The 16,563-nt window shown below is 38.2% G+C and overlaps 1 protein-coding gene across 3 annotated transcripts in view; it reads right to left on the minus strand.

The window, feature by feature from the left end:
* Window positions 1-16,563, minus strand: part of MCTP2 (multiple C2 and transmembrane domain containing 2) — a 239,285-nt gene that overhangs the window by 16,397 nt on the left and 206,325 nt on the right. For all 3 annotated transcript variants that reach the window (XM_032842343.1, XM_032842341.1, XM_032842344.1), the window contains one exon: window positions 4,536-4,645. In XM_032842343.1, the coding sequence (XP_032698234.1) occupies window positions 4,536-4,645 (110 nt within the window). The remainder of the gene's footprint in view (window positions 1-4,535; window positions 4,646-16,563) is intronic.

Raw genomic sequence — 16,563 nt, forward strand, 5'->3', positions numbered from 1 at the left:
AATTTTTTTTAAAAAAGGGAGACATTTGCTTCTTAATTTTGTTTTTTTAGTTTAAGACATGGAAAAAGAACGTCAAGGCAGTTTGCCAAAAATAATATTCAGGATAGTCAATATTCTTAAGTGAATAATACATGCCATCCACTAGTCTGAGCTCTTTATATGCACTAATTCATCTAATTCTTCCAAAAATGTTATGAAGTAGGAATCTTTATTACTCCCATTCTACAAATGAGGACTCTGAGTCTTAAAAGTTAAGTAACTGGCATTAAATCACTTAGGCTCAGTACAAGTGACAGAATTGGGATCTGAATTCAGAAAGTCTGCTCCAGAGCCCACTCTCACTGCCGTTCTATAGTAGGCACTTTCGAAACTGTAAAAAGGTACATTTTTCTCACTTAATTTAATGTTCCTGTTTATACAGAGTACTTAGTTCAAAGACATTTTACTGTAAATCTTCTAACACTCAAGAACTTACTAGACCTTCTCTCCATTAACATAGAGTATCTTGTGCTGGTTTTCACAGAACACCCAGAGTTAAAAAAGCAAAACAAAACAAAACAAAAACCCTTTCCATCTGAAAATCAAATACTTCATTGAACAGTTCCACAACTTCCCTAATTTCCCCAACTTGAGAGCTCCCTAAATTCCTAAGAAAGGAATCCCTGACTTGGACAGTAATGAGACAAATGAGTCAAACCTTTCAATCAGTGAAAAAAGAAAAAAATTCAATGAATCCCCTTCCTTCCTTCAACCATCCAGGCTTAGCAACATGTCCTAAGAATATCATTTTCAAAGGTCCAAAGCCCTAAAGAAAAATGAGTGTGTCCACATCTGGTAGAGGGGGTAACAGCTCCATCCTGTAGTTCCTCCCCCAAATGGGTGTCCCACTAGTTGACCCTTATGTCCATGGAATCTTGATTTTCCTCACTTCCCAGGCTAGGACAAATGAGGTCTTCTGACTTTTCTACCCATGGAGACAGAAATGACTGATCATATAATCTTACAGATTATTCTTTTGTTATGGATCCCACAAGATGCTTTCATTCACGAGGCATGGTTTTTACTCTAGCTTGTGAACCTTCTCCTCTACCTTCTGTCTGGCCAACTCTTTGGTCTTTCTGCCTTCATTCTTCATTCTTTGTTCCTTTCGACAAACAGAAGGTCAATTGCTCTACCAATCCCCACGTCTTCACGGCAATTCAAGCTACACTTAACCTCCTTCCTCCTTCCTCATCTTTAATGCTTAGTCCTTCTCAGCATCACTTCCCATCTAGAGAAGTTCCCCTTCTGATGAATGTACCTTCCAAACCAGACTCTGGAATATCTACAGGGATGACTTTCCTGTCCTAGGTTTCTCATTCTCCTGAGCAGAGATTTCCTTAACCACTCAAAGATACACATGTTGAAGGCAATACTCCATAATGAGAAGACATAAAATATAGCCATCTAGCCTGCTGTTTGAGATAATGTAAGGTGAACCATGTTCAGTAAATATTTTAGCCTGTTACAGATATACATTTGAAATTTGTATAATATTAGAGAAGGTAATTAGACAAAGTAGAGAAGAGTAGAAAAAGAAAATATAGTTTGTGCCATATAGATGCAATACGATTGGGGTCTTCCGGGTCAGTAACTGGAAAGCCCTGCTCTGAGTGTTATGCAAGCTTTACTTATTTACCAGTTGCCAGAAGTTGGGTAAAAGTTTTCGTGGTCCTTCAACACTGAATTACAATGGAATTCCAACAGAGTTACACATGCCATCCCACTTGAATGCCCAGAAGGAACTTTAAGGTCACTGTGGTAATGAATGGCCCAAGAATTAATAGGAGTGGAGACTTATGAGCCTTCCTTCCTGTGCTGCAGCTGGGCAGAACAGTACTCTGTTCATGGCTGAAAATACGTCTCAGACATGGCCACCACAGCTGTGCCGGGCACAGCTGCCCCTCAGACGCACTGCAGAGATGGGGGCCTGTTTAAATCACCCTGCCTTCTTCTCTCATCAGACACATTTCCTTGACCATTATCAATTGCACAACAGCCACATTTGTCTATTTGAGACCTTTAAGCGTGGAGAAGGTTTTACTAAACGCCATGGCCTTCCTTCCTCCGTCTTGCCCCTGCTCCACATCCTTTTATCCTTCTTGCTGCCACAATGTCCCTCATCCAGTTTTTTTCATTGACTTTTTCCACCCACTCAGGACCCTGTATGAGCTTCAGGCATAAGTACTACCATCTGCTGTCACACAGACATATTAAACCCCATGCATCTCCCTGGATCTAACGGAGTCTTGGGCTTTGAACCTTTGCACAGTCTCCCACCAACTGAAGTCTCCATTCCTTAACTCTTTGCTCAGCTATCTCTTCCTGTTATCAGACTTACTGATAAGATGCCCCTTCTTCAGAAATGCCCCCTGTCTGTCTTTCTCTCTCCTACAACCATTTCTGGGCTGGTCAGGCCTCCCCTGCCACCCTGTCTTATCTCTACCTCTCATGAATGCAACTGAATTCTAGTTATTACTGTTCTCCCTCACTACAAAATCGATCCCTGCAGGAAAATGGCATTGTAGGGCAATAGTGAGGGCAGGTTCAAATCTAAGCTTCTTTGCTTAGTAGTTCTGAGAGTTAATCACTCTGTGATTCCATTTTCTCATCTGTATAATGGATATACTAAAAATCCTTAATCCAGAGGTCGGTTGGAATCTTTTAATCTGATTCATGCCAGCAACTTCTTAAAGAAATTATTATGTGTTCAGGGTTTACAATAGTGTCTGGCTAGCACATGACATGAGCTGACGTTGCTATTATCATGGTTTTATGGAATATTTCTCATTCTTAGACGGAGTCAGTGCCTGACACTCAGGACTGAGAGTTAAGGAGTGAATGAAGGGAGAAGTAAAATGCCTTCCTCATCATCTATTTCCTCTTGTCACTTATGTTTCTGTTAAACAATTTTGAGGATAACTTCAAAAATCATTGGTCAATTTATATGACATCTAGATGGGCAACAATATATGTAAGCCAAAACTCTCCTTCTCTTTAATTTCTTCTAAGACATGGATAATGGGAACCCCAACATGTAAACTCAGTAAAGCCAAATTTAAGATGATTTATAACTTACTTTATAAACAAAACAAACATGTTTATTATGCCAACAAATGGCCATGCAAGAGAAACTGGATTTGATAAGGAACCGAGAAAGATCAGCGTCCACGCAAAGTTCCATATTAGCTATTTATATTTCCTGAAGTTTGTTATAACTTACCGATTTCCCTCCATCTCGATATATAAAACTTTCCCTTGGCTTTTAGCACTAACATTAATCTCTTCTTTATCCATGCAATTTTTTTATGATTTATTTATTTATTTGAGAGAGAGAGAGAGAGAGAGAGAGAGAGAAAATGAGTGGGAGGGGCAGAGGGAGAGGGAGAGAGAATCTCAAGCAGACTCTGCACTGACCGTGGAGCTCAACACGAGGCTTGATCTCATGACCCCGAGATCATGACCTGAGCTGAAACCAAGAGTCAGACACTTAACCAACTGTACCACTCAGGCACCCCTACCCATGCATATTATCTTCTCTTCTTACAGAAACTATACTGGACAATAAAATAAGAAAAAAAAAAGCTATCAGTGAATCTTCAGAAAGTAGATAGTTGATATAGTTCTGGATTTGAAGAAATAAGTTTAAAGTTAAAAGAAAAAAATGTTTCAATTGCTCTGTTCATTGAAGTTGAAGACTGAAGTTAATGAAGACTGAGTTAAACAGAGTTCATGATGTCTGAAACAAAATAAACATAGAAACAGTCTTTCTCAACCAAGACTCCATTAGAGATTTAGTCCTTGTGACCTAAGGTAGGAAGTGGCAAGCCATGGGTTGGGTTTAAGTCGACTCTAGCTCGCCACCTGTTTTTGTAAATAAAGTTTTGTTAGAACACATATCACAGCCATTCGTTTAGGTATCAATGATGCCTGCTTTCATGTTTAACAGAGTTGAGTAGTTGTGGTCCACAAAGATGAAAATATTTACTCACTGCCTTTCGTAAAGAAAGTCAGTTGACCCCTGTCCTAAGTCATGAATTAACTTCCCATCTTTGTATCCATGATGCTACTTGCTATGTATGGCTCTTTGGTAAGTTGAAGAAAAAAAGCATTTATTGTGTTCCATGTTTCAGTTGAAAAAGGAAGTTTCAGAGCATATTTGCCTCCCTTTTTATTTCTGAATATGATACTCTATTTTTTTTAATCTATAATTTATCACCAAAATGAGGATACTTTTGAGAGTGAAATAATTATTCTGGGGCAATTGGTGTGAATTGGCCATATGGTCAACCCGGTTCCAAGGCACTACCCAAAGTGCCTTGAAGCTGACAAACCCAAAGAACAAACCAACACATACAAATACGGTTGCTCCAATACTGTAGCTTTTGTTTCTTTTGTTTTTGCATTTACTGATCCCTGCCCTCCCCATCCTCTTACCCCCACTGTCCTAATACATGGCAGCTCTACTTCAAACACAACTCAAATGTAGAACTTACTTTTTAATTCTTTCTCCAAACGAAGCTATTTCCTCCAAGATGTTTTGAACAGTTGAAACAATATCCTGTACCATATAGATTCTCTCAATTAAGCCCTTTTTCTCGGATTCCTAGGAAACATAAAAGCAAGATTTAGCTCAGTCACTTCATTTTTATTATCCTGTTGTAGAAAATACTATACCATGTTAAAATAACATGGTTATGATGAAAAGAGTGACTCCAAGAGATGAATCACATGTTTCACAACTTAAAATATTTATTGACTCCAAAGAACCGTTACCCACTCATTCAGAGGCAACCATTCACATTATGTCTCAGTCACTACTTCAGTGTGTAGAAATTCCCATAGAACCAAGAGCTTCATTTCTCTGTGGAAGCTACTGCTTCTGTCAGAGGACTTGGCAACCTCCTCCATTTGGCTGACCCTGATTTCCGGTCTGGCTTCACAGGGTTATCTGCCGGCTCACCTTACCCTATTCCCTCACAGTCCTTCAGATATGTTTCCGGTATGTGACAACACAGTATGGTGCAAATCCAGGTGACAGGTCTCCTAGTACTGTGGCTTCTTTGTCAAACTCTGCTGCATTTTTAATCATGTTTTGAACACACTGCAATTCTGACAAACATTTCAGTCATCCTTTGGCAACCACCTCAGAAACAGAGTAGGCACCTGGAGGCAGACTACAAAGTCACTGCTGGAGACTGAATCTTACACAGGTTACTCCCATGGAGGATTCCCAATGACTGACTGGCTTTTCCTTCACAGAAGTAGAAGCAAATACATGTTCATCTTCCTCAGTCTCCAGTTCTTCATATGAACCAGAATTTAGCCTCCTAAGACCATTGTCCGTATCTTGCTTATAGAAAACCTCAAGTGTGTTTTACCATGTTATGCAGCTAATGCTTACAAAAAGAATTCATAAATTACCCAAATGTTGGAGAAAAGATGATTCTCTAAAGTGGTATTTTTACACAAATTCTTATATTCTTATAATCTAGGCCCCGGGGAACTCTACTGGAACTGGGATTTAGCTAGTATTCCTCTCAGCTCTTGTCTATCTAGGTCATTGTAGCCACTACATATAATATATAATACCCAAAACCTCAAAATTTTCTCTATCTAGAATTTTACTTGAATTAGAATTATCCTAACTTATGGAGCAAAACCTTCTAAATTTATGACAGCATTTTAAGAATAACCTTCTATACAGCAAAAGAAAAGACTTCACTCTCCTTGTGCATTCTCTGTTCCATCAAAATGGACACAACTTGTGTGGGAAGGAGAATCCACCACCTGGTTAGTGATTATGGCTAAAAGCACCTATATGGCAGAAATTTCACAAAAGCACAGATTCCCCTTCTCCCACCTGTCCCTGTTTATGAAGCTACGTGGCAGAAACAGATCACAGGGAGGGCAGAGTTTAGAATGTACTACTGCCAGACCCTCTTTAGTAAAGAGTGCTGGGGTGATTTGAAGAACCTCTTACCATCTGGGCTGAACTACTTAATCCCAGCAATCTGTATAGAAGAAAGTAGGTTCATTGTGTCCTCTTGTTAAATCAAACTAGCATGACATTTGTGGTTTTTCACCCCAATTTAAAATTTCTTATTTCCTTTACTCTCTAATTCTTCAAGCAGCTTGCATTAAAAATTAGGTATGCCACCGAAGCAACCTAATTCATGCTCAGCCACATCTATTAATGGGCACAATGGTGAAAACCCATCTCTGTCTGCTACATAAGTATTCATGTTTATAAAGGAGGATTTGAAAGCACTAGGGAATTTGACCCAAAGGGCAAAAGTAGCTTCCTCTTTTCAGTAGCATAGACTTCAGGTCAAAACAATTTCTTGGAAAATGACTCAAATTTCCATGTGGCTCAAGTTCATAAAAACATCCTAGTTCCATTGACTCTGTGTGTGTGTGTGTGTGTGTGTGTGTGTGCATGTGTGTGTGTGTTCTCCCCCACCCCAAAAAAATACCCAAATGCCAAGGTTCTGGTTGTGAAGGAAGTATAAGTTAGTATACCAAAATAATAAATGATTGTCTCCATGTCCTTTTCCTTTTTAATGAATTTGGTATTTTAGTTTGCATATTTAATACCCAAAGACAAGGCTAAGAGTCTTACCGTATCTAGGCTAACAAGATAAAAACTTATCAACCAAATCTCTACACTTTCAAGAGTAAAAGTAATCAGAATTATGTAATTTTTGAAATACTTATCAACTATCAATTTGATTTTATATTTGGTGAATCCACATAATTATTTCATTTTATTTTTATAAACACATTACTTCAAATTTTTAAAAAGCATACTTTATGTATATTAAAATGGAACTTATTTATGTTATTTGGACATTTCTAAATGAACCATAAAGAATGATTATTTGTGCTACAGATTCACATATTTAACTGGTTTCCTAGTTATATACGTTTATAATCCCAGGTCAGGGCACTTTTCAAAAAAATGTACTTTTTAATATTCTTTTTATATATTTCAGAAAAATTGTTCTTAATCATCTTCAGAGTTGCACTTAATAGTCATTAAGTTGACACCTTTAATTGACTCTACTGTGGATCATAATTTTAATTACAAAAATACTCTTTCTACAGGTGCTGAGATACCTTGAAATCTCACACCAAAAAAATGTGTTACATGGAGAAAATCATTATCGATTTTAATTTTTAAATGTTGAGATCCCTATATATTTTAGCTTAAATATTTTCAAAGGCACTGCCTTTTTGTATCCATTCATATGGATTTTCTCTGTCAAACATTCTTTAGAACAAAACTCTAAGTTGTATCCATAATTCCTTTGACTGCTTCACAAAATTTATGCTGATAAATAAATGACTTCTCAATTTCCTTCCATTCTTGGGTCAAATAGATATTTAGTCTATTAAAAATCAAAAGATTTTCCACAAATTGAGATATACCAAAGGGTGACTTCAGAATTAAATATTGAAATGTGCACAACATTTGACCTTGTCGTTTACTTTGCGTTAAATATTACTGGTTTTTGTGGGGGGGAAAAATGCAGTGTCTTTTTTGCCAGTTCTTTTAATATTCACCTCCACTCACTAAAAGCTTTCAAAGACGAAATTACTTACCATTTCAGTCATCAAAGATTTTGATAAAAATTTCCAACTGTTTATGACCCAAATGCAACAAAAACTGTAGAGATCTTTTTTCACAAGAGTTCAATAGCTCTGGAAAATGTTTAAGTTGACTAAGAGCTCCTCAAAGGTTCAAACATTCTTAAAATCAAATTGATGACCGGCAGCAAAAAACAGAGTACATATTGACACACTGAAGTGTATTTTTCATATCTGAAATATCTTTGTCACAAACAACTTTGTTGTTGCTACCTAATACTGTATATACAAAATATTTATAAGTGTGGACAAGACAGCTTCTAATTCAATCAATGGAGCATTATCATTCTTCTGTACACAGTCATGGATAATCAGGGCACTGTGGCCAATCCCAAGTACACTTCTGCCTCATAAATGCCTTCATTTTGTAAAAACATTTTATTAGCCATGATGCTATCCTCCATCAAAGTTTGCATTTATACTATCCCTATAAGTTAAATAATTCCCAAATATAATTGTTTCAACTAAATTTACATCGGCATTCCTGATGTCAGAGATTTCATCATTTGTAAAACTAATTAGCAAAAGCTTTATTTTGGTTCCATTTATTGGTTGAAAAAAAAATCAAAATCATTTTAGAATTAACTTATTTGACATTCTGTTTCAATCACTCGATGGCGTCCAGGTAAGACTGCCACCATTTGACTCTGTCCAAGATTTTTCAGATATTGGTTCTATTAGAGTCAACATATTAACAGCTACCTTGCATTTTCATACACGTACAACGAAACCTCGGAATGGAAAAAATCCGATAAATGTACAATAGCCATTTGTCTAAAAGAAAAGTCAAAGTCCACAAAGAGATATGTAAGCACAACTTCTTGGCTACATAAATAAAAGCATGTTTCCAGAAATGGTCTTCTTGAAGTAACTACTAACTGTTGAAGACTCTTTGGCAGCTTTGTAACTTCAGTTTATATACACAGATGATAGGATCATGTCCCCAGGGGATAGACAAGAAATGTAAACACACATCTCTCAGCACATCGATAATTATCTTGATAAATAGAATATTATTACTGGATTATTTCTTTAAACACGAATTCTGACTTTATTTACTCATTGCAAAACTTTATCAGAGAGTAAAAAAAAAAAAAGGTAAATGCAGATTTACTCTTTGGAATGAGTGAAACAAAATATGATAGCCAAAGTGTTTAGACTACTTTTTATTCTCTTATCCATAGGACTGTTTAAATTCTGCCTATATTTAACATACCCTCACCCTATCATTTTTCATCTTTCCCACTAACCCTCCTGGAACAGGCAGTTTGGAGGCTATATGCATACAGATTGGGCAATAGCCATGTGCCTACAGGCTTGTATACGACGTGACTGACTGGGAGGAATGGGGAGCATCAGAGGCTTCTCCACCATCGCTTGAGACAAGAAGGGGTGAACTCATCTGAGAGCACTTTGTTTTGTCAGGGACCACCCAAAAGCTCTCCCTGAAAGCTAGGTTTTAGTGGCTTAGCCCCCTGAAAAGGGGTCAGGAAGACAGACGGGTTATCCTCGCTTGTTGGCTGGATTTAATCGGGTGTCAGTAAGATCTCTGGTCACCGCTCATGCAACCCCGCGGCCACTAGGAAAAACCATAGCAGAAGCAGAATGCACAAACAACAAGCCTAAGCAATTTATCACAGTGTATTTGAAATGGAAGTATTAACTACAATACTTAAAATTTAAATAAAAATGGGGGGGTCGGTAAATGGAAAATTTCTGGGCAAGTAGGTACATGTAACATAGGATTCTAGTCCAGAACGCCAGAGCAAGTGTGTCTTCATTATAAGAAGCCCCTTAGCACCTGGGTGGCTCAGTCAGCTAGGCAACTGCCTTTGGCTCAGGTCATGATCTTAGGGTCCTGGTATTGAGCCCTGCATTGGGCTCCCTGCTTGGTGGGAAGCCTGCTTCTCTCTCTCCCTCTGCTGCTCCCCCTCTTTGTGCTCTCTCTCAACCAAAAAATAAAATCTTGGGAAAAAAAAAAAGCTTAAGTTCTAGTGGACATTTCACAAGGTGGGCATTCAGCTCCCACTTGTTTTTTTTTTGACATTTGCTTCTTTGATGTCTATGGGTTTTTGTTCTGTCTCTTTGTTTACCATCGGATATATAATTTTGAGATACCTGACTCAGTTACATATTGCCCCCTACTCTTTCTTTCCAGCATTATTTTGCCCAGAACTCATGAGAGTATGTTAAATGATGTCTTTTAAAACTATTTCAAAAACATTTCTTTCCATTCTTATGTTTAAGAGCTGGGGTAACCAGGGATTGTTTGCACCAACAGGTGAAAAGTTAACAAGAAAAACAAACAGACCAACCAACCATGAGACTTCAACTCTACCCAGGCCCACACATTTTATAAAGAGCAGGCTAGGGGTCAGAGAGAACTGAGTTCTGCCTGGTCATCTACCAATTTTGTGATCATGGCAAATCCCTCACCCATTCTGAATTCCAATTTAGCTATCTGGGAAAAGGGAGAGTCTAATCCTTTCCTGACTGAGTGAAGAATTAAATATTATTCGTATCATAAGATATGTAAAGCATTTGGTACATTATAGACACTTCATAAACATAAGTCCCTTCCTTTTGAGAATGCAAAGAGATAAAAGAAGGAATAACCTCCGATCTAGTTGAAAGAATACGGGGGTTAATTTAAGTTTTGAAAGCAATGATCTTCCAAGACAAGTCTACTCATGTTGCCCTGCGTTGTACAAAAGATCATCTGGCAGTTTTATCTGCATCATGCTGGCTTTATTTACACGTCTCAGATTGAACCACGGAATGTGGTGATAACAGTTTAGCAAACACAACATTACATCTGCTGCTGCCACCAAATTGCCTGGGAAGAGCAACAGAGATCCATTCAGGAAGACAGAACCGTTATCACGTGTGCTGGTGTGTTTCCTTAACATAGGAGGCTTCTGATTTATAGAGGGAAATGTGTAATAAAGAGTGGAAGAGTGGTGGTCATTGGGGTGATTAGACAAATGCACAAAAAAAATTATGACCAGCCATGCACTGCACTCCCAGAGCCTACATTTGAGAAAGAATGGATTTTACTTCTTATTACAAATTTGAAAAACCAGTGAGGCATACGACCGTTCACATGATTTGGGTCTACTTTGTGATAAAGCTTGAATCACGAAATAATAGAAGAGATGAGAGCATGCAACTTTTCAGATACAGAATTCCAATTTCATAAGGTTCCTTTGTTTTCTGATATGCCATAAAGAAGGACTGGCACTCATTGTAAGAAAAATGATGACAAAACCCATCTCTATAACCTAAAAATGTATATTATTATATAGAGACAGATGCAAGTTCACCATTTTCTTCATTGTCCGTTTGTTTACAAAACATGAGAAAAATAAACCTGAGTCTTTTGGCTAGGTTTGTAAAGCAGTCAGATTAAGAACAAATCATGTACTTTTTTAATAAGTAAAACCAAAAATCAATCAGGAAGCAAATGCGTCCTTCTTCAGTTCTGGTTGCCACCCCCACGGCTCCAATGACTATAGCACTGTAGGTGTAATAAACCAGCTTGGAGCCTCTGGGAGAGAATTCACACCATCAAAATGAATTTACAACTCAGAATTAATTATATAATCAGTATGTTACTTTAAATCTTTCCCACATGTTCTTATTTAGGGGAAAAAAATCCTCATTTCTCATTTAATTACCTAAGCAAAACCGGGGAGACAGTCCCAAAAATGGACCATGTCAGAAAAAATCCTTTTTGACAAGTTTAAAAATTGAGTAGTATTTGTCAGAGGATGGGATGCATTCTCAAAAGGGATCAATGCAAAATTCTGTCTCAAGATCTCTCCAGTAATTCCAGCCCTCTAGAGCAAAAACACAAAAATGTAACTTTGCATTTTCAATGGGACTATGTTTGGTCTGTTTTATCCTACGGAATATTAAAAGCCTATAATTTGAAAACTTGAAGAATTACAAATGCCAGAAATACTAAATTTAGCATGTAAAATACACAACTTAAAAAAAAATTCAAACCTCAGTATCTGTCATAACAAAGAATAAGAAGCAGTATTTCTGATAGATGAGATTAAAAACTACTCCTTGGGAGCCTGGCTTACTGCACTGGGAAAGGTCTTTAGGACTTCTTCCCATGAGATGTGGGGGATGTGCGCATGCGCTTTCAGACCTGCATGCTTGCACGCGCAAAAACGCACACGCGCGCGCACACAGACACACACACATACACACCGTCAACTCCTTAGCGTTTGCTCTTTCCACGGGGTAAAATTCTGTAGTTTTTCAAAGGAGAGCGTTTCCTTCTCAAGTATTCTTTTGCTTAGGGAAATATATATAGAAGAGATCTGGGTTTTAAATCAATATCATTTCTAAATGGTTTTGAACCTGCTCTGTTCATTACAGAAAGCGTTTCCACGCTGACTGGTATTTACCAACGACTTTTCTTGGCTTGCCACAAGAATCTCATCTGGTGTTACAGGGAAGGGCTGAAAAAAGTAAAAGAAGGAACAGCACCAAGAAGATGTTGGTAAAACACCAATGAAAAACTACGAACAGTCTACAATAATTCTTTGGCATTTAGACCTCAGGAAGATTGGTTTCTGATACATGCCTGACCCCCCCTTCCCCCCCCCACACACAGCAATCAAGGTCTGTAAGTACTGAAGGCAGTTCTCTGTAACTAGGGCAGGTAGACCCACAAGGAGCTGCTGATTTTACTGTGTGTGTGTGTCCTTTAGTTTTCTCCGAGGAAGGGGAGCAGGAAAGGCAGAAGATAGAAGATCCATGCAATGAAGCAGCGCAACACGTAATCCTTACTACCCTAAGACTCCGCTCCAACATCACCTCCTCTTCAATGAAAGTAGCAACCATACTATATTCCCATTATTTACTCAGAGGACCATGTTTATAGTTTTAATCTTTGCACCTAAAGAGGCTAAGAGAGGGAGAAAACACTTCATAAGTAGGTAACAATGCAGGACAATGAACCAAAAAATAAATGACATGTTTCCTTCATGGCAGTGTGGCATGGTCCAAAATAAATCTGATTTAGGTCAGAAGAACTGGAGTTGAGTTTTGCTATTATCCTACCTAGTGAATTTCTCTTAATTTGTAGATGGGGAAAATAATATCAAATGTAATGGTTTATTTTGAGTACTGGATGAGCTAAAGTATATAAAAACAGTAGCAAATTATAAACCCTCTACTAATATTAATATTTTTATAAATATAATTATTTAGCTAATATTCAAAATAATCTTGTTTTATATTATTACTTTTCTGTCCTTTATTACTTACTTTCAGTTATTACTTTTCCCTTGAGGAAAAAGAGAGGGGTCTTCACTTATCAATTACCTTGTAAACCCAGTGGATATTTGGGATTTAGGGCAAACCACCAGGGAACAGACGGGGTTTCATTAAGAAAGACTAAAGGGACAGCTATTATCCTCAGAGAAACAATGACTTGTGAATACCCAATGTATTCTACATTAGCATGATATACATTTTAGGCAATGAGATATTAAATATCTAGACACAGTATAGCCTATAAAAGTCAGAGCCGCTGACTGTATTCTGTTAGTGCAAACAAACTAATAGGATAGATAATCCATCTAATTTATAGGTTAATGTATCATATTTCACAATATTGGGGAATTACATACCAAACATAACCCTTACAATTGAAGTCACAAAGAAAATATACAAGTACTAGGAATATTAGTGAGCCTGATATGAGTGGGATGAATAATGGTCCAAAAGGTTAGATTAGTAACATTTCTGGTTGGCTTCAAAATATAATGAAGGCAACACATTTTTTAGGAATGGGGGCTCGAGTTTTAAAAGAAAAATTTGAGCAAGTCCATGTGTTAGAGAAAAGACTGCGGGAGATAGGGAAGCCAATCCCTTCTTATTCAAAACATACAGAAACTGATAATTAAGAATTGGCTAGAATCCATTTTAATATTGAAGTCTTGAAAGTAAGATGGTATGGTAGAAATGGTAGTAATTAAATCACTTCATCACTAAAAATCACATTAAATCAAATTAAATGGAGTTAAATCAGAGCAACCATTTACTTTCTCTTCCTGAAAGTTATCCTTTTATTTTTTTAAGACTTTATGTATTTATTTGAGAGAGAGAGATTAGGAACACGAACAAGGACGAAAGGGAGAAACAGGTTGCCTGCCAGCAGGGAGCCCAACGTGGGACTCGATCCCAGGACCCTGAGATAAGGACCTGAGCCAAAAGCATATGCTTAACCGACTGAGCCACCCAGGCACCCCACTGAGAGTTATCCTTAAACACGTCCTCTACAATATACCCTGTATACAGATTGCATGTCTCCTGAAAGTGTGTGTGTGTGTGTGTATTCAACTACTACTAACCTTTCAAAGATATTGTCTGACTTTATATTTTCTTAAAAATACCACACTTTATCATTTTAAAAGTACCACTCCTCTGTCAATAGGTTAAAATAATCACTAATCAAATTAATTTGCTGTGTGTTTGGGACATTCTTAAAAAGGCACAAAGGAATCATAGGCAAAATGACTCTCATGATGAGATTGTAAGATAAAACCTCCTCCAAGCATGATTGTCTCCCCTGGCTGGGACACTATAGATCATCTCTCTCTGGAATAAGAAAGCACAGGGAATGAGGCATCCTGGGCCTAGCCCACTCATCCAAAGGACAATGCAGGTTATATTACAGCAAGAACATCTTTTTTTTTAATTTTATTTTTTTAAATTTATTTATTTATTTATTTGACAGATAGAGATCACAAGTAGGTAGAGAGGCAGGCAGAGAGAGAGGAGGAAGCAGGCTCCCTGCTGAGCAGAGAGCCCGATGCGGAGCTCGATCCCAGGACCCTGAGATCATGACCTGGGCCAAAGGCAGAATCTTTTTTTTTTTTTTTTCTAAAGATTTTATTTATTTATTTCACAGAGAGAGATCACAAGTAGGCAGAGAGGCAGGCAGAGAGAGAGATAGAGGAGGAAGCAGGTTCTCCGCTGAGCAGAGAGCCCGACGCGGGACTCGATCCCAGGACCCTGAGATCATGACCCGAGCCGAAGGCAGAGGCTTAACCCACTGAGCCACCCAGGCGCCCCCAAAGGCAGAGTCTTAACCCACTGAGCCACCCAGGCGCCCCAAGAACACCTTTTAAATACATATGCCACGTGCTTCTCTCCCTAAGAAGCTTCTGCTTGGAATGAGAGGAATAACCAGTCTGGAGAACGGAAAACCATGTTAAACACTGAAATTGGCGGTTTAAAATGTACTTAAATTTTAATGATGACATCCTAATTTGTGAAAAGAGCACAGAGATATAATATTCATCCGTATCCTTTCGTTACAAAATTGTTCCACGACTGATCCACAAAAATGAATTAGATGTTTATTTTCTTAAGAAAAACAATCATATCTGTTTTTTGCCAACAATTGACACAGAAGGGCAATTTCACCTCCCTAAACACGGTAAGACAATTGTGCACTCATTGATCATCCTAGGACAGATCATTCAAGTCCTGTTTCTGACAGATGAGTTAAAGACACACCAACTCACAATGCAGGCATTACAGCAGTTTCCTTATGATATAGCAATAGACAGGATTTTTTTTTTTTTTTATGACATGCCCTTATGATTTCTTCTTGCTGATGTTAATAGTAAATGCTAAAATATTCTGTGTAAGCATTTGTTAGGCTGGAAAAAGAAAGAAACTCTAATGCAAGTATTTATACCTTCCGCAATGAAAACAAGATATTATTGCTTTGCGTGACCTTTCCTAAGTATGGGATACAGCATTTTACACAATAGTTTCTTGGTTCATGCTTCAATTACTGACCTTTACTGTGCAGAAAATTAATGCAATTTTCATTGTAATCCATCCGTACAAATAAGGTCCACATAGAAGACTTCCACATTTGGAATCCAATACAAATAGGAAATGTCAGCTGATTGCTGTTGGCTGAACTTAGCCATTATCTGTTTGTTCAGGGGTCCCCAGCAAACTACACTTGTAACAAGCAATTTCTTGCGTGGGCCATCAGGAATAAGAAAGAAATATCTCCTCTCTTCAAAGTTTAGTTTGTACAGTTAGTTTCCCAAAAGCCCATAAAGTAGTTATCTGAAGGTTCTTTGTTACATCTGAAAGTGCAGAAACACACACACACACACACACGTGCACAATTGTGCAATCTAATTTGGCTTCTCATACAGGTCACCACCATGGACTTCTGACAGTGAAAAGGAGCAAAAGGTTACAGTGATGTCATTTTATAACAATCGCCCTTCCAGACAATAAAAGTATGACAGACCCCAAACCACGTCCTGGTCCGTGCATCAGAGACTTGCAGAATATACAGAATGCATCCATCTTCTGAGGAAGCTATGCCGCGGGGCCCCGACGTGCTTTTATCTTCCACAGTCCCCCGTTATGGTATTTGGTGGGAAGGGGTGCTAGCAATTACAGACTGTTACTTTCAAGATGGATGGTCTCGATGGAAAGGAGTTTCCTCTCTTCTTCTGGTTTGGAAGGAAATGGCTGTGTTTTATAATTTGTAAACAGCCTATCGCTCACTGGGTGTGTTACAGTTCCCAGAGGCACGGCCTGTCATGTCTCACATGCAACAGAAGCCAGGGGGGTTCTGTGGGTTAGCCCTTTGGTACAGCACAAGATGGAGGGCAGTGGCCCCGTGGCTGTGTGCGTGGGTCTATGGCAAGCACGTCTCAGCTGTGGAGTCTGGTCTATGTGGAGAAGGACGGACGGACTGTAATATATATTGGGATGTAGTGGGCTCCAGAAGTCTTAAAGTTGAAAATTCCTCTTTACAAAGCTCTCAGAGATGGGCGATTGAAAAGATATGGATAAGGACAGCAAAGTTTA

This window comes from Lontra canadensis, unplaced genomic scaffold (genome assembly GCF_010015895.1).
Source record: "Lontra canadensis isolate GAN:19392208 unplaced genomic scaffold, GSC_riverotter_1.0 scaffold128, whole genome shotgun sequence".
Taxonomy (NCBI): Eukaryota; Metazoa; Chordata; class Mammalia; order Carnivora; family Mustelidae; genus Lontra; species Lontra canadensis.